The sequence below is a fragment of the Nerophis ophidion genome, linkage group LG17 (assembly GCF_033978795.1).
Source record: "Nerophis ophidion isolate RoL-2023_Sa linkage group LG17, RoL_Noph_v1.0, whole genome shotgun sequence".
Taxonomy (NCBI): Eukaryota; Metazoa; Chordata; class Actinopteri; order Syngnathiformes; family Syngnathidae; genus Nerophis; species Nerophis ophidion.
Window position 1 is genome coordinate 50,621,878 of NC_084627.1, and position 13,390 is coordinate 50,635,267.

General features: G+C 41.8%; 1 protein-coding gene across 11 annotated transcripts in view; it reads left to right on the top strand.

Moving 5' to 3' along the window:
• Positions 1–13,115, top strand: part of LOC133536526 (transcription factor 4-like) — a 415,635-nt gene extending 402,520 nt beyond the window's left edge. For 3 of the 11 annotated variants that reach the window (XM_061877137.1, XM_061877140.1, XM_061877143.1), the window contains 4 exons: positions 2,377–2,542; positions 3,458–3,687; positions 4,450–4,627; positions 9,263–13,115. In XM_061877137.1, the coding sequence (XP_061733121.1) occupies positions 2,377–2,542; positions 3,458–3,687; positions 4,450–4,595 (542 nt within the window). In that variant the 3' untranslated portion in view covers positions 4,596–4,627; positions 9,263–13,115. The remainder of the gene's footprint in view (positions 1–2,376; positions 2,543–3,457; positions 3,688–4,449; positions 4,628–9,262) is intronic. The other 8 variants (XM_061877134.1, XM_061877136.1, XM_061877142.1 and 5 more) reach the window with 3 other exon arrangements.
• The last annotated feature ends 275 nt before the right edge of the window (positions 13,116–13,390 follow it).

Genomic DNA, 13,390 nt, shown 5'->3' on the forward strand with positions numbered 1-13,390 from the left:
CTTCAGATTGTCTTGCTTTAAAGTCAACATATTCAGCCAGCTGTTTTTTTGCCTATGTCGATGCCTATATACTTAAAGTTGTCTAGTACAGTTACCCAATATCATGTCCTTTGTCCATACTGCCATACTATTGATATCCTACATTGGGCATTGCCAGAGATGTAATCCGTAGAAGCTGTGGTCATATTCTTATAAGATGTTAGTAAAAACATAAACTTGTTATCATTATAAATGTTACCATGGATTCCAAGTTGTAGGATTCAAACCCTAGTGTTTTAGCTTTGTAATTTTGAGTAATAATGAAACATAAACCATATAGATGCATTATACCAAGTATGTCAGGTTGGTACTAATTGCAACGTATTATTTTGAACAATTCCTTTGAGAACAGGTTAATTTTGCTAATATTTCACTTCAATAACTGGTTGGAGAGCATCCTCAAGTCCACATATGGTAACACGGTCTTAAGACTGATAAGACCAAAGTTGAGTTTTATTGGCCTGATAAAGTATACCTGGATTACATTGCACAGGATGTTTTTTTTTTTCCTTTTTGCTTTTACCTGTCAAGGAAACGTAGGTAACGGAATTGATATGGAAACAATAAGGGTTATTGATGAGATTTAAGAACCTTTAACATATATCAACAACCTACATTTCAAACAGGCAAATTTCCCGTTTCAATAAATAGCATAAGCATGCCAGCCGGGCCCCTGGCAACTTCAGCAAACCAATCCATCCCCCCCTCCCTACCTCACAGCCCCCCAACACCAATGACTACCCCCCTCCCCCACACTTAACACCTCACCCTCAGCATGATGACTCCCCCAGTGTGTCTGTCTGCAGAACAGGTGAATGCACAGCTAGATAAGTTACACACAGGCAAGGCCGCGGGTCCTGACGGTGTGAGCCCCAGGGTGCTCAAAACCTGCGCCCCACACCTGTGTGGTGTGCTCCAGCACATCTTCAACATGAGCTTTAGACTGCAGAAAGTCCCCACACTGTGAAAAACCTCATGCGTGGTCCCCATCCCCAAGTGCACGCGACCCAGCACATCAAAGGACTACAGGCCAGTGGCGCTAACCTCCCATATCATGAAGACCATGCAGAGGTCGGTCCTGGAACAACTCCGCCCTACAGTCAAGCCCCACCTGAACCCACTCCAATTCGCCTACCAGCCACAACTGGGAGTGGAGGATGCAGTAATCTACCTGCTGAACCGAGCCCACACCCACCTGGACAAGCCTGCAGTGTGAGGGTCATGTTTTTGACTTCTCCAGTGCTTTCAATACTATACGGCCTGGGCTACTGGGTGTGAAGTTGGAGAAGATGCAGGTGGAGGCTCCTTTGGTGTCCTGGGGTGTAGATTACCTGACTGACAGACCACAGTACGTTCGACTGCAGGACTGTGTGTCGGACAGGCTGGTCAGCAACACCGGGGCCCCGCAGGGTACAGTCCTCTCCCCCTTCCTCTTCACCATTTACACCACCGATTTCCACTATCAATCAGAGTCCTGCCACCTTCAGAAGTTTTCTGATGACTCTGCGATAGTGAGGTGTATTGAGGATGGTGATGATGAGGAATACAGGGCACTGGTGGAGGACTTTGTCACGTGGTGTGGAAACAACCACCTCCAGCTCAATGTGACGAAGACCAAGGAGCTGGTTGTGAACCTGGGAAGGAGGAGGAGTACTCTGGCGACCCCTGTTTCCATCAGGGGGGTCGATGTGGACATGGTTGAGGATTATAAATACCTCGAAGTACACATCGGCATCGAGCTGAATGGGTCAAAACACGCTTAGGCCCTCTACAAGAAGGGACAGAGCCGCCTCTACTTCCTCAGGTGGCTAGGATACTTCAACGTCTGTACAAAGATGTTGAAGATTTTCTACGAGTCGGTGGTGACGAGCGCTTTCTTGTACAGCGTGGCCTACTGGGGCAGCGGGCTGAGAGTGAAAGACGCAAACAGACTGGACAAGTTGGTAGAGAAGGCCAGTAACGTGGTAGAAGTGGAGCTGGACTCTCTGGCGATGGTGTCAGAGAGGAGAAGTCTAGCAAAACTCCTAGACATTATGGACAACACCTCCCGCCCACTTCACTCGGACCTTGCAGAGGGAATGAGCACGTTCAGTGGAAGGCTCAGACTCCCAAAATGTAACACGGAACGACATATGTTCCTTCTTGACTGCACTTAAATGTAGAATATATTTATATTATTCATATATTATATATATAATATATGTTATATATTATTTATTATTATTATTGTTTATTGTGAGCGAACTGTGGTGCTGAATTTCCTCTAGGGATCAATAAAGTACTTTCTATTCTATTAATAATCATTTCAAACAAATACCTCTTCTGTTCCTTGTCTAGCTCTGTCTGGAGGTCTTCAAGGCCAGAGCACCTCCTCCGTCAGCTCGGAGATCAAATCGGAGGATGAGGGCGACGAGAACCTCCTGCAGGACTCAAAGCCTTTGGACCCCAAGAAGGAAGACCTCGACTGCAAGGATCTCAAAGGAATTGATAGGTCAAGATCTAGGTAACCTCGCCAACTTTCAGACGTTCGCTTACATCAAAACTCTTACTAGGCTGGTTTCCTAAAGCACCTCATCCCAGAGAAAGCCTTCTCGAGTCTAGAGTCAATCTCAACTGAACTGTCGCCGGGCGTTGACAGCTGTCCTATCTAGTCTTTGAAGCATGAACTCAGTCTTCTCGGATGAGAGGTGAAACATCTTCTAAGACAACCTGAACAGTCCAGTTGCGATGACTTAAAGACCTGGATGAATACATATATTCACTCAGACTTAAACAAAGAGGCGTTTGAAGTGGTGAGTGTTTGGGACCCAGCCTCTGGACTTTGATGAAGTGACCAAGTGTGATGAGAAGCAGCTAAATAAACCCCTAACAGAGACGTTTTTGCTCAAAAACCACCAGGCAACTCTATTTTTAGACAACAAGGTTGCTGTAACTGATTTGATTTAAGCAAGTGTGTTTGACTGTTGTCTCCAAACAGAGGTTTCTGGTGGACCAGGAGGTCTTTTACCATCCTGTTTGTCTTGCCATGGTCTTGAGCCTGGTTTTAACTGTTTCTCACACAGCAGAGTAGAGCCAACCCTCAAATTGTTCAAAGAAGTGCTGCGTTGCATTCAAGGGAACTGGAAATAAGCACCAAAACATGTTTGCTACAGAACTATTTTACTGTATTAATTTTCCATCTTGGATGAAGCTCAGCAGCCTTAATTAACTCCTCCAGAAATAAATAAATATAGTGATTTTTTTTTTTCACCTGGAGGTTGAATGAAATCAGAACCATTTGGACCCCAAACCCAAAGACATGATACTGGCGGTCATGATGATGCTTTTGTCAATACTGAATACGTGTTACGCTGTCGACACCTAAACTGAAATTTCCTCCTTAAATGTTCCTGTCCGTCTCCACCATCGGTCACCGTAGCAACAACGATGATGAGGATCTGTCCCCGGAGCAAAAGATGGAGAGGGAGAGGGAACGGAGGATGGCCAACAATGCGCGAGAACGCCTGCGAGTACGCGACATCAACGAGGCATTCAAGGAACTGGGCAGGATGGTCCAGCTACACCTAAAGAGCGACAAACCGCAAACCAAGTTACTAATTCTTCACCAAGCGGTGGCAGTCATCCTCAGTCTGGAGCAACAAGTCCGAGGTCAGTCTCATCAATAAATCAATGATTTATTCATAAATCTGACAGCAACTAAAACTAACCCGCTAAGTAGGAGTATAGTTCTTCACTTCTCTCATTAGACACATTTAAGGAATAATGCTGGTTATATTTGTCTTGCAACTTTTTTATTGAAGGCCACAGACCGTATTTTCTGGACCATAGGGTAGCGTGCAAGGACGGGAGTGGAAGAAGTGTCCAAATGACATTAGGACTTTACTTAAATCAATAATGGAGCAGCATCTCCTCATCCGTGGCTCACTTGTGCAACAACAACACCCAGAATGTGTCTCGTGAAAAAACGTCCGACCGGAACTCTCTAATAACTAAAGTTCCTTGGGTAAATATGGTCAGTCCTTTTGACTGACTGACGGGCAGGAAAAAAGAAATATCTGATAATTCCCAGAAGTCAACTGACAGACCTGAAAACATATATTTGTAAATCAGCTTACTCAGTTGCCTCCATGTCACTTCTTATTTGCACTGTTCTTGTTATGAATAAATATGTTTTTTAATTGTTGTCACATGACTGATCGATCTTTTATCTGTTGTAAGGTGACCATGAGTGCTGAAAAAATGTGCTCATAAATAAAATGAATTATTATTAATATTATTATTATTAGTAGAACATACGGTGTTTTGGCACATCCAAGAGAGGGCAGCAATGGCATCTTTTGGCAAGATTTAATATTTCTTGGCTTCAGAATGACTTCTGGACACTGACAGTATTTTATCTGTGTTTTCCAGAGAGAAACTTAAACCCAAAGGCAGCCTGCCTGAAACGCCGTGAGGAGGAGAAGGTCACTGTGTCGTCGGACGGGAACCCCCTCTCACTGGCTGCTGCACACCACGCAGCCATGGGCGACGGGTCCAACCCATTGGGACAAATGTAAAAAGCAGCAACATCCTCCCCTCCCCATTAATGGTCAGAAGATTTCACTTATTAACTAATCTGCTGTTGTACCTTCAAGTCAAAAATTAGTGTCAAATGTCCAGAAACATTTCGGCTTCCAAACAATAATCTAAAACAGACTGTGGGCTTTTGACTGGGCTCTTTTTGCCGAATAGGTTTTAAAAGTGTTAGGTTAGAAAATATACATTTTTTTAACATACCAAATTAATGAGACCTTTGTGTGGATGCCAGCCACACTGAATGAAGTGCGTTACAGAAAATGAGAACAGACAACAGCCCACACGCCATACTCTCCTTTTAGTTGAATAAACTGGTGTTAGTCAGTTCCTGACCATTAAGTATGTACAGAGCTGATAATACAACGGCTGGACAAAACAAACCAGACGTGAGTTAATTTCAGTCTGGACTTGGTACATGGTAACAACAGATTGGCAGTAAGTGTGATTTTAATGTGTGACTTTGTGTTCTGTCGCTCTTCTTTTTGATGGAGCAGAATTTTGGATCATTTCTGTCCTTTGCTGTTCGACACCTGTTTTGTTTTCATTTACAGAAATGTGGTCTCCCAAGAATTGTAAAGATTTAGGTGACCAAACCATCAATGTTTGATACGAGGTGTGTCAGAAAATTCCAAGAGTGCTGTCCTGGAAAATATACAACTACATGTTTTCGCCTTAGAAGTAATCCTTACAGAACGGGAGTGTCAAACCTACAGACCGAGGGCCGGATCAAGCCCGCCAACAGGTTTTATCCGGCCCGTGAGATGAGTTTGCAAAGTATAACAATTCGATGACAATTTTGAATGAAAGAAACTGCTGTTCTAAATGTGTCCACTAGGTGTCGCAACAAATCTTTCTATCTGAGCATGACCTCAGAGAGGGCAAGGATAGGAGAATAGAGGCACTACTTTTGTGTTCGGAAACTAGGTAATACTTACCCAATCATCTGTACAATTCACGTTAAACTTAAGACTGGGGAGACATTTTCTGGGCGCACATACTGTAAATATGCTGAAATAATATGTATGCCCTTCTAACTTCACATCTGATTCATGAAATGAGTCCAAATTCACAAGTTTAATTGTAGAGGATTCTAAGTACGTACAAGATAAACCACATTATGTTAGTACATCAGTTAAGAAAAATTAGTAAATTACACAATAACATCCTGTAATCCATCCATCCATTTTCTACCACTTATTCCCTTGGGGCCGTGGAGGGCGCTGTAGCCTATATCAGCTACAATCGGGCGGAAGGCAGGGTACACCCTGGAAAAGTCACCACCTCATCACAGGGCCAACACAGATACACAACATTCACACTCACATTCACACACTAGTGCCAATTTAGTGTTGCCAATCAACCTGTCCCCAGGTGCATGTCTTAAGAGGTTGATATGATATTCATTTAATCGTCTTATAGATTGAAAATTAACACCAATGAGAATTTTAAAACGCTGCAAGACTCAATTCCACCTATTTGACTGATGAACATGATCACTCACAAAGTATAAATAACAACAAACGAAGATATAAGACTATTAACCCTAACAGGTAAGTTCTGATTTCTACATTTTTAGACAGTGCTTGTTCTATTCTTAAACAAAGAAAACCACCTGAAGTTGTCTTTATTTTTAAGTTATCATGCCATTATTTTACCAGTCCGGCCCACTAGGGAGTAGATTCTCTTCCTATGCGGCCTCTGAGCTAAAATGAATTTGACACCCCTGTTCTAAAGTCGATCACACTTTTCTCACCTTCATTCACTCCTGGAAGATTCTTTTTTGGGATTCTTCGCAATTCCACTGTGATGTTTCTTCAAAAAGGGTCCCCTTGATGACCTCAGGAGTTTGGCAAAGAGGAAAACAATCACAGTAAGCCTTGGTCGAGTGTGTGTTGAGATAGCAGCAACGTTCTTCTCGGCCAGGATCTGATAGATCAACATAATAATAATAATAATAATGGATTAGATTTATATCGCGCTTTTCTATTGTTACATACTCAAAGCGCTCACAGAGAAGTGGGAACCCATCATTCATTTACACCTGGTGGTGGTAAGCTACATCTGTAGCCACAGCTGCCCTGGGGTAGACTGACGGAAGCGTGGCTGCCAGTTTGCGCCTACGGCCCCTCCGACCACCACCAATCATTCATTCATTCATTCATTCACTCACCAGTGTGAGCGGCACCGGGGGCAAAGGGTGAAGTGTCCTGCCCAAGGACACAACGGCAGCAATTTGGATGTTAATAGGTGGGAAGCGAACCTGCAACCCTCAGGTTTTTGGCACGGCCGCTCTACCCACTACACCATGCCGCCCCTGCCGCGTTGTGAGAGGGCTCATATTGAAGCAGCTACAAGGAGTCCTGCTAAAACCAGCGTAATCTTCCCCCGCAGGGTCTATTTGCAGATGGGCTCTGGCCCTGTGGCAAGAACTCGTGGGTGGGCGAAGAATTCAACCAACATCAACAGTCCTGGAACTTTTATGACACACCTCGTTTAAGGCAATCATAAATCTACTGTAGCTATTGATTGGCAGTAGAAAGAAAAAGACTAAAGGCTGCGTTCACATTTGATATCGTTCACTTAGGGTTATGAATTTTGCCATTCAGCTTAAAGATCAGCAACATGTGCAAAAAGTACCACAACATTGAAACGTCAAATTGAGTTAACCTGTAAATATTGTAGAGCATATTTGATTAACTTCAAAATTCCTCTTTCCTCTTTTACTTCTCAGACCAGCTCCTCGATAGACATCTTTTACACCAAAAATAGAAAAAAACAGCAACATATGAATGCAAAGTGTAATAAACACTTAGAATATGACATATTATCACTTTCCTGCAGAAATTTGTCGTAAAAATTGGCTTCTGTATCTGTTCCTGACACATGCGTTTCAGGCTGGCTGCTCTGAAAACCAACCCCGCTCACTCTGCTTTGTTCCTCGTCTGACTAATAACTCGTAAAACACTCAAAAGAATAAATTACAACCATTGAAATACTTTCTATAGTTCAAGACTTACGCTCATTTACAAAGAACACCGCACGTCATAATGACGACTACAGTTTTGATGTTAAAGGTCTAACAAAATAATGTAGAACGTCCGATGGGCCGGATTGAAAATCTTAATGGGCCGCATGTGGCCCGCGAGCTGTATTTTACCATGGTCTGGTTTAAAGGATACAATGAAACAAAATTAAGCATATGAAGTCAGTTTGTTTTTCCACTCTACTGGTACTTAAAGAAGTGCATAAGTGTCATTTAGTCCAAGGTGTCGCTCAAAAGCCAAGGCCTCGAACAAGCTAACAAAAAAAAGTTGATTTTATTTTTTTATTTACTTTCCATACATGTATAAAATAATTCATCATAAGCTCCTCGTGTCATATTAGTCTCCAGTGTTGCTTGTTTTTCCGTTAGAGCTTTTATCAGAATTCAGCTAGCTTGTTGCCAGCGCTGCACGAAATCAAAATTGGCGGCGGCTGTGCAGTGTAAACAAACGGAGGACATACAGTTGATAGACAGTTGCGATAACTAATCAGATCAAGAGTAGCCCATCTAGGTAGCCTTACATTAAACCTGACAATCACGACTTGTGATTTGCGAAAGGAGGAAGTGGCACTGGTGCAGACAAATTTTAAGTTAATTTTAACTCGCAAAGAGGGGTTAAAAAATGATATTCAAAGAAAGACTAGATCTTGTGGGGCGGCATAGCTCGGTTGGTAGAGTGGCCATGTCAGCAACTTGACCGTTGCAGGTTCGATTCCCGCTTCCGCCATCCTAGTCACTGCCGTTGTGTCCTTGGGCAAGACACTTTACCCACCTGCTCCCAGTGCCACCCACACTGGTTTAAATGTAACTTAGATATTGGGTTTCACTATGTAAAGCGCCTTGAGTCACTAGAGAAAAGCGCTATATAAATATAATTCACTTCACTTGTGAGACGAGGTCAGGCGACCACGGAAGCTAGCTAAGCTACTCGGATCAACCGACTACGAATGGCACCATTGGCTTATAAGGTGTCAGATGGGTGCTACAAATTGTGAGTTCTAATATTTAATATTTTTTAATTTTTTCACGTTCAATATGTTTTTTTTTCAATTATTTTAATTTTGACAGTAAGATATGTTTAGTACGGGTTTATTGATTTTTAAAAGCACCGAAAAATAGCCAGTTTTGTACACTTGTTGAGGTGATTCAATGCCCGTTTCTGTATAGTATTTCTCCAGCCGTGGTCTCGTGGTGACATAAATTACGGTATTTTGAGACGTATGCATTGAAGTCGGACTAAGTAGGACACGAAGGCCTAGGTGGGAAACGTACGGCCCAACACTGATTTCACTTTTTTACCAACCATAAAACGTGAACGCAGCCTCTGGTTTCTAAAGACAAGACTCAGATCAGCTTTAGTTGAGGTAAATATTGCTTAAGATAAGATGTTTGTCATCACTCCAATTCATAGTCAGTTGACGACATATCGACCTCCATGTTCTCATAACACTCACTTATTTCCCTACATACTCACAGAACTACTACAATATTAGTACCTCTCCAAAGAGGTAGATTGTCTTTAACGTTAAGCTTATTAATTACCATTGGACTAGCTTTCCAATTTGCATTTGTGTCGTCTTAATATTTAGTTCCTTCTCTCTCCAGGTCCAAGGTGCCAGAGTTCATCAAGATGATGAGTGACCACTTCCTCTGACAGCGTTCCGTTGACATCCCAGCAATCAATCAGTGTTGCTTCAGCCAGACCAATCAAGAAATATTGTTTGACCAATCAGCTCCGCCATCGTATCTCTTCTCGTACGTCTCTCTCACCCTCTTCATTTTTGTTCCCTTCTTCGAGAAAACAAACTGCCAACCATTTCCAGCTTGAATGAACTTTGTGGAGACGTTCAATGGCCGAAGTGTCGTTTTTGGGAGATTTTGTCAGGAAGCAATGGGATAAAACTATGGAATCGCCAATCATTCAAGAAAGAATCAACGTACACGACGACAAGCATTCCCTGTTTTAAAGGACATCGGGCTTCTATATAAGGTATATGTAGTACTGTATATGTATATTAAGAGAAGAAAAATGACACGCATAGCATACGGGGGACACAACAAAACATATCAAGTATTAAAACAAGATTTTTTTAGAGCGACATTGTGCAACCTCAGCATGTCTCTGACTTAACGGCAATCTAATGCCCCACTGTGGATGAAACTGTGCCTGACATCCTCAAGGATGCAAAACAGTCAGACGAATACACAAGGACAAACAACTCGTAGATTCCCCTCCGGGCCACAAGCCTTTTAGCAAGGCGAATCACAAAGGTCAACAATGCAATGTGTTATTGGCCCTCTCATTTATGTTTATAGATCACAAAATACCATCTGTACTTTGCAAATAGACTGCAAAATTGTACAACTGAAAACTTTGGAGGGCTAACACAAACATATCGTTAACATTACCAGGAATTGATTAACGTGGACCCCGACTTAAACAAGTTGAAAAACTTATTCCGGTGTTACCATTTAGTGGTCAATTGTACGGAATATGTACTGTATTGTGCAATCTACGAATATAAGTCTCAATCAATCAATCGAACAGTTCAACCTAATTGGTCTGCGTAGATCAGGGGTGTCAAATGTGATACGGGATGAGTTTGCTAAGTATAAAAATGAGCCGAAATTTTCGAAAAGAAAGAACCCGCTGTTCTAAATGTGTCCACCAGATGTTGCAATAGCAATTCTTTGTATCTTTGTAGATGATGCTACATATGTAAAAGAAAATAACCACATGATGTTAGTGCACCAGTTGACGAAAATGAGCAAACTGCATAAACAACATCCTGTGATTTTATTTTGATATTTTTTGATGAATTGAAAATGAACACCATTGACTGATGAACATTATCACATAATTTATTCCAAAAAAGTATAAATAATGACAAATACAGATAGAATACTATTAACCGCAACATTTAAGTGTAAAAACCCAACAACATTATGAAATGTACATTTTCAGATTTTATTCTATTTTTAAACAAAGAAAACAATCTGAAGTTGTCTTTATTTTTAAGTTATTGTGCTGTGAATTTACCAGTCCGGCCCACTTAGGAGTAGATTTTTTCTCCAAGTGGCCCCGAACTAAAATGAGTTTGACACCCCTGGCGTAGATCTACTACCGAGGCAAACATGAATCAACTGAAGGACTGAAATATTTGAATCACCCGAGGCTTGAAGATCACGCAGCTGTTGCAATCATTTCAACCCAGTTCAGGATTTAAATGAGTTTTTCTCCTTTAAAAATAATGAAAATTCATTCTAGCAATCAGACATATTTTAAATACCACCCAGGTAGTGTTTCATATGTGTAATGTAAAGCTGATATACAAACCACGTAACCGACATTATCAATGATCAATACTGCTTTCAAAGATCATTTTAACTTCTCCAGTTTTATTGTCTAAATTACCACAGTGGAACCTGTTTAAGTCCAAACAGTTAAAGGGGAACATTATCACAATTTCAGAAGGGTTAAAACCAATAAAAATCAGTTCCCAGTGGCTTATTTTATTTTTGGAAGTTTTTTTCAAAATTTTACCCATCCCAGAATATCCCTAAAAAAGCTTTAAAGTGCCTGATTTTCGCTATCTGTGAAGCCATCGTCCATTTTCCTGTGACGTCATCCAGTGATGCCAATACGGAAAGCACAGCAAGATATAGCGACATTAGCTCGGATTCAGACTCGGATTTCAGCGGTTTAAGCAATTCAACAGATTACGCATGTATTGAAACGGATGGTTGGAGTATGGAGGCAGATAGCGAAAATGAAATTGAAGAAGAAAACTGAAGCTATTGAGCGAATAGCTATTGACGCTATTCGGCCATGTTTGCCTTAGCATCGCCGGTAAAATGTGCAGACCAACGATCGGAAGTTTCGCATCTTGTGACACTGGATCAACTTAAATCCATCGATTGGTAAGTGTTTGTTTGGCATTAAAGGTGGGTGGAGGGAAACGCTGGATGTATATATAGTTTCAAATGTAGATACAGCTAGCCTAAATAGCAAATATGTCTGATTAGCACATAAGTCAACAACATCAACAAAACTCACCTTCGGGATTTAGTTGACTTTATCGTTGGAAATACATCTGCAGGTTATCCATACATCTCTGTGCCATGTCTGCCTTAGCACCGCCGGTAAAATGTGCAGACACTCTGGCACATTCAATGGGGGTCTGGCGGCATATTTCTTTGACTTTATCGTTGGAAATGCATCTGCTTTGAGTGTTGCAGGATATCCACACAATCTTGCCATCTCTGTAGTAGCATAGCTTTCGTCGGTAAAGTGTGCGGAACAAACGACTGACCATTTCGTCGGCTTTCCCCATACCCTCGTATTTTGAACAAATTTCGTCCAATTTCTTGCCACTTTTCGCATCTTTGGGCCAGTGGTGAACTTGAATCCCTCCCTGTTAGTGTTGTTACACCCTCCGACAACACACCGACGAGGCATGATGTCTCCAAGGTTACAGAAAATAGTGGAAAAAACGGAAAATAACAGAGCTGAAACGCGGTGTTTGTAACGTGTTTGAGAAAATGGCGGCTTTATTACCTAGGTGACATCACGTTCTGACGTCATCGCTCCAAGAGCGATAAATAGAAAGGCGTTTAATTCATTTAGAGTTCGGAAATCGGTTAAAAAAATATATGGTCTTTTTTTCTGCAACATCAAGGTACATATTGATGCTTACATAGGTCTAGTGATAATGTTCCCCTTTAAGTCTAAAATCTGGAGTATGCTCCTGTCTGATCACTAAACTGTCCGCTACAACACCGTCTTTTCTGGTTAAACTTTTGCTGCGTTGAAATCTCTGCCCCAATCGCTAGGGGGTTTTCCTGAGAGTGAGAAACCACAACTTTTGAGTATTTTGCATCCTGTGTCTTGGTGAACAAGTAACTGAAACAACGTTCGATTTGAAAATGCTGCTTTCTCCAGAAGGTAAACTGGAAAGGTTACGGACTGTCCGGAAATTATGAATTCAAAAAGCCGACCGATCACAGCTCTGCGGTGCGCATCGCTAATTGACGCAAGGATGTATTTTTGCAGGTGTACGTCACACACAAAAAGGGGGAAGATCAAACCGGCGCCATGATCCTGTAGCACAGGGGTCCCCCAAACTACGGCGGGTGGTATAGCTCAGTTGGTAGAGTGGCCGTGCCAGCAACTTGAGGGTTGCAGGTTCGATCCCCGCTTCCGCCATCCTAGTCACTGCCGTTGTGTCCTTGGGCAAGACACTTTACCCACCTGCTCCCAGTGCCACCCACACTGCTTTAAATGTAAAAATTAGATATTGGGTTTCACTATGTAAAGCGCTTTCAGTCACTACAGAAAAAGCACTTTATAAATATATTTCACTTCACTTCACACTAGTATCCTTAATTCTGAGTAAAAAAAAAAAAACTATTCTGTCCTTTCTAGCCCATCTATCAATCCATGTTCTACAGGTTGTTACTCTCTGGGTCTCCGAGCCGCTCCGGCAAATCATATTTGACGTAATTACATACGTACGTAAACACATACACAAGCATTAGCTTTAGGTGTTGTTAGCTAATAATAGCAATTTGGATAGCTTACGTTAGCTGTCATTGAGTGTATATTCTATCACAGGGGTCCCCAAACTACTACCAGACACAGCCCACCAGCATCTAAAATCCGGCCCACGGGTAGTCCTGAGTAAAAAAAAAAATATATATATATATATCTATATAGATATAGATATATATATG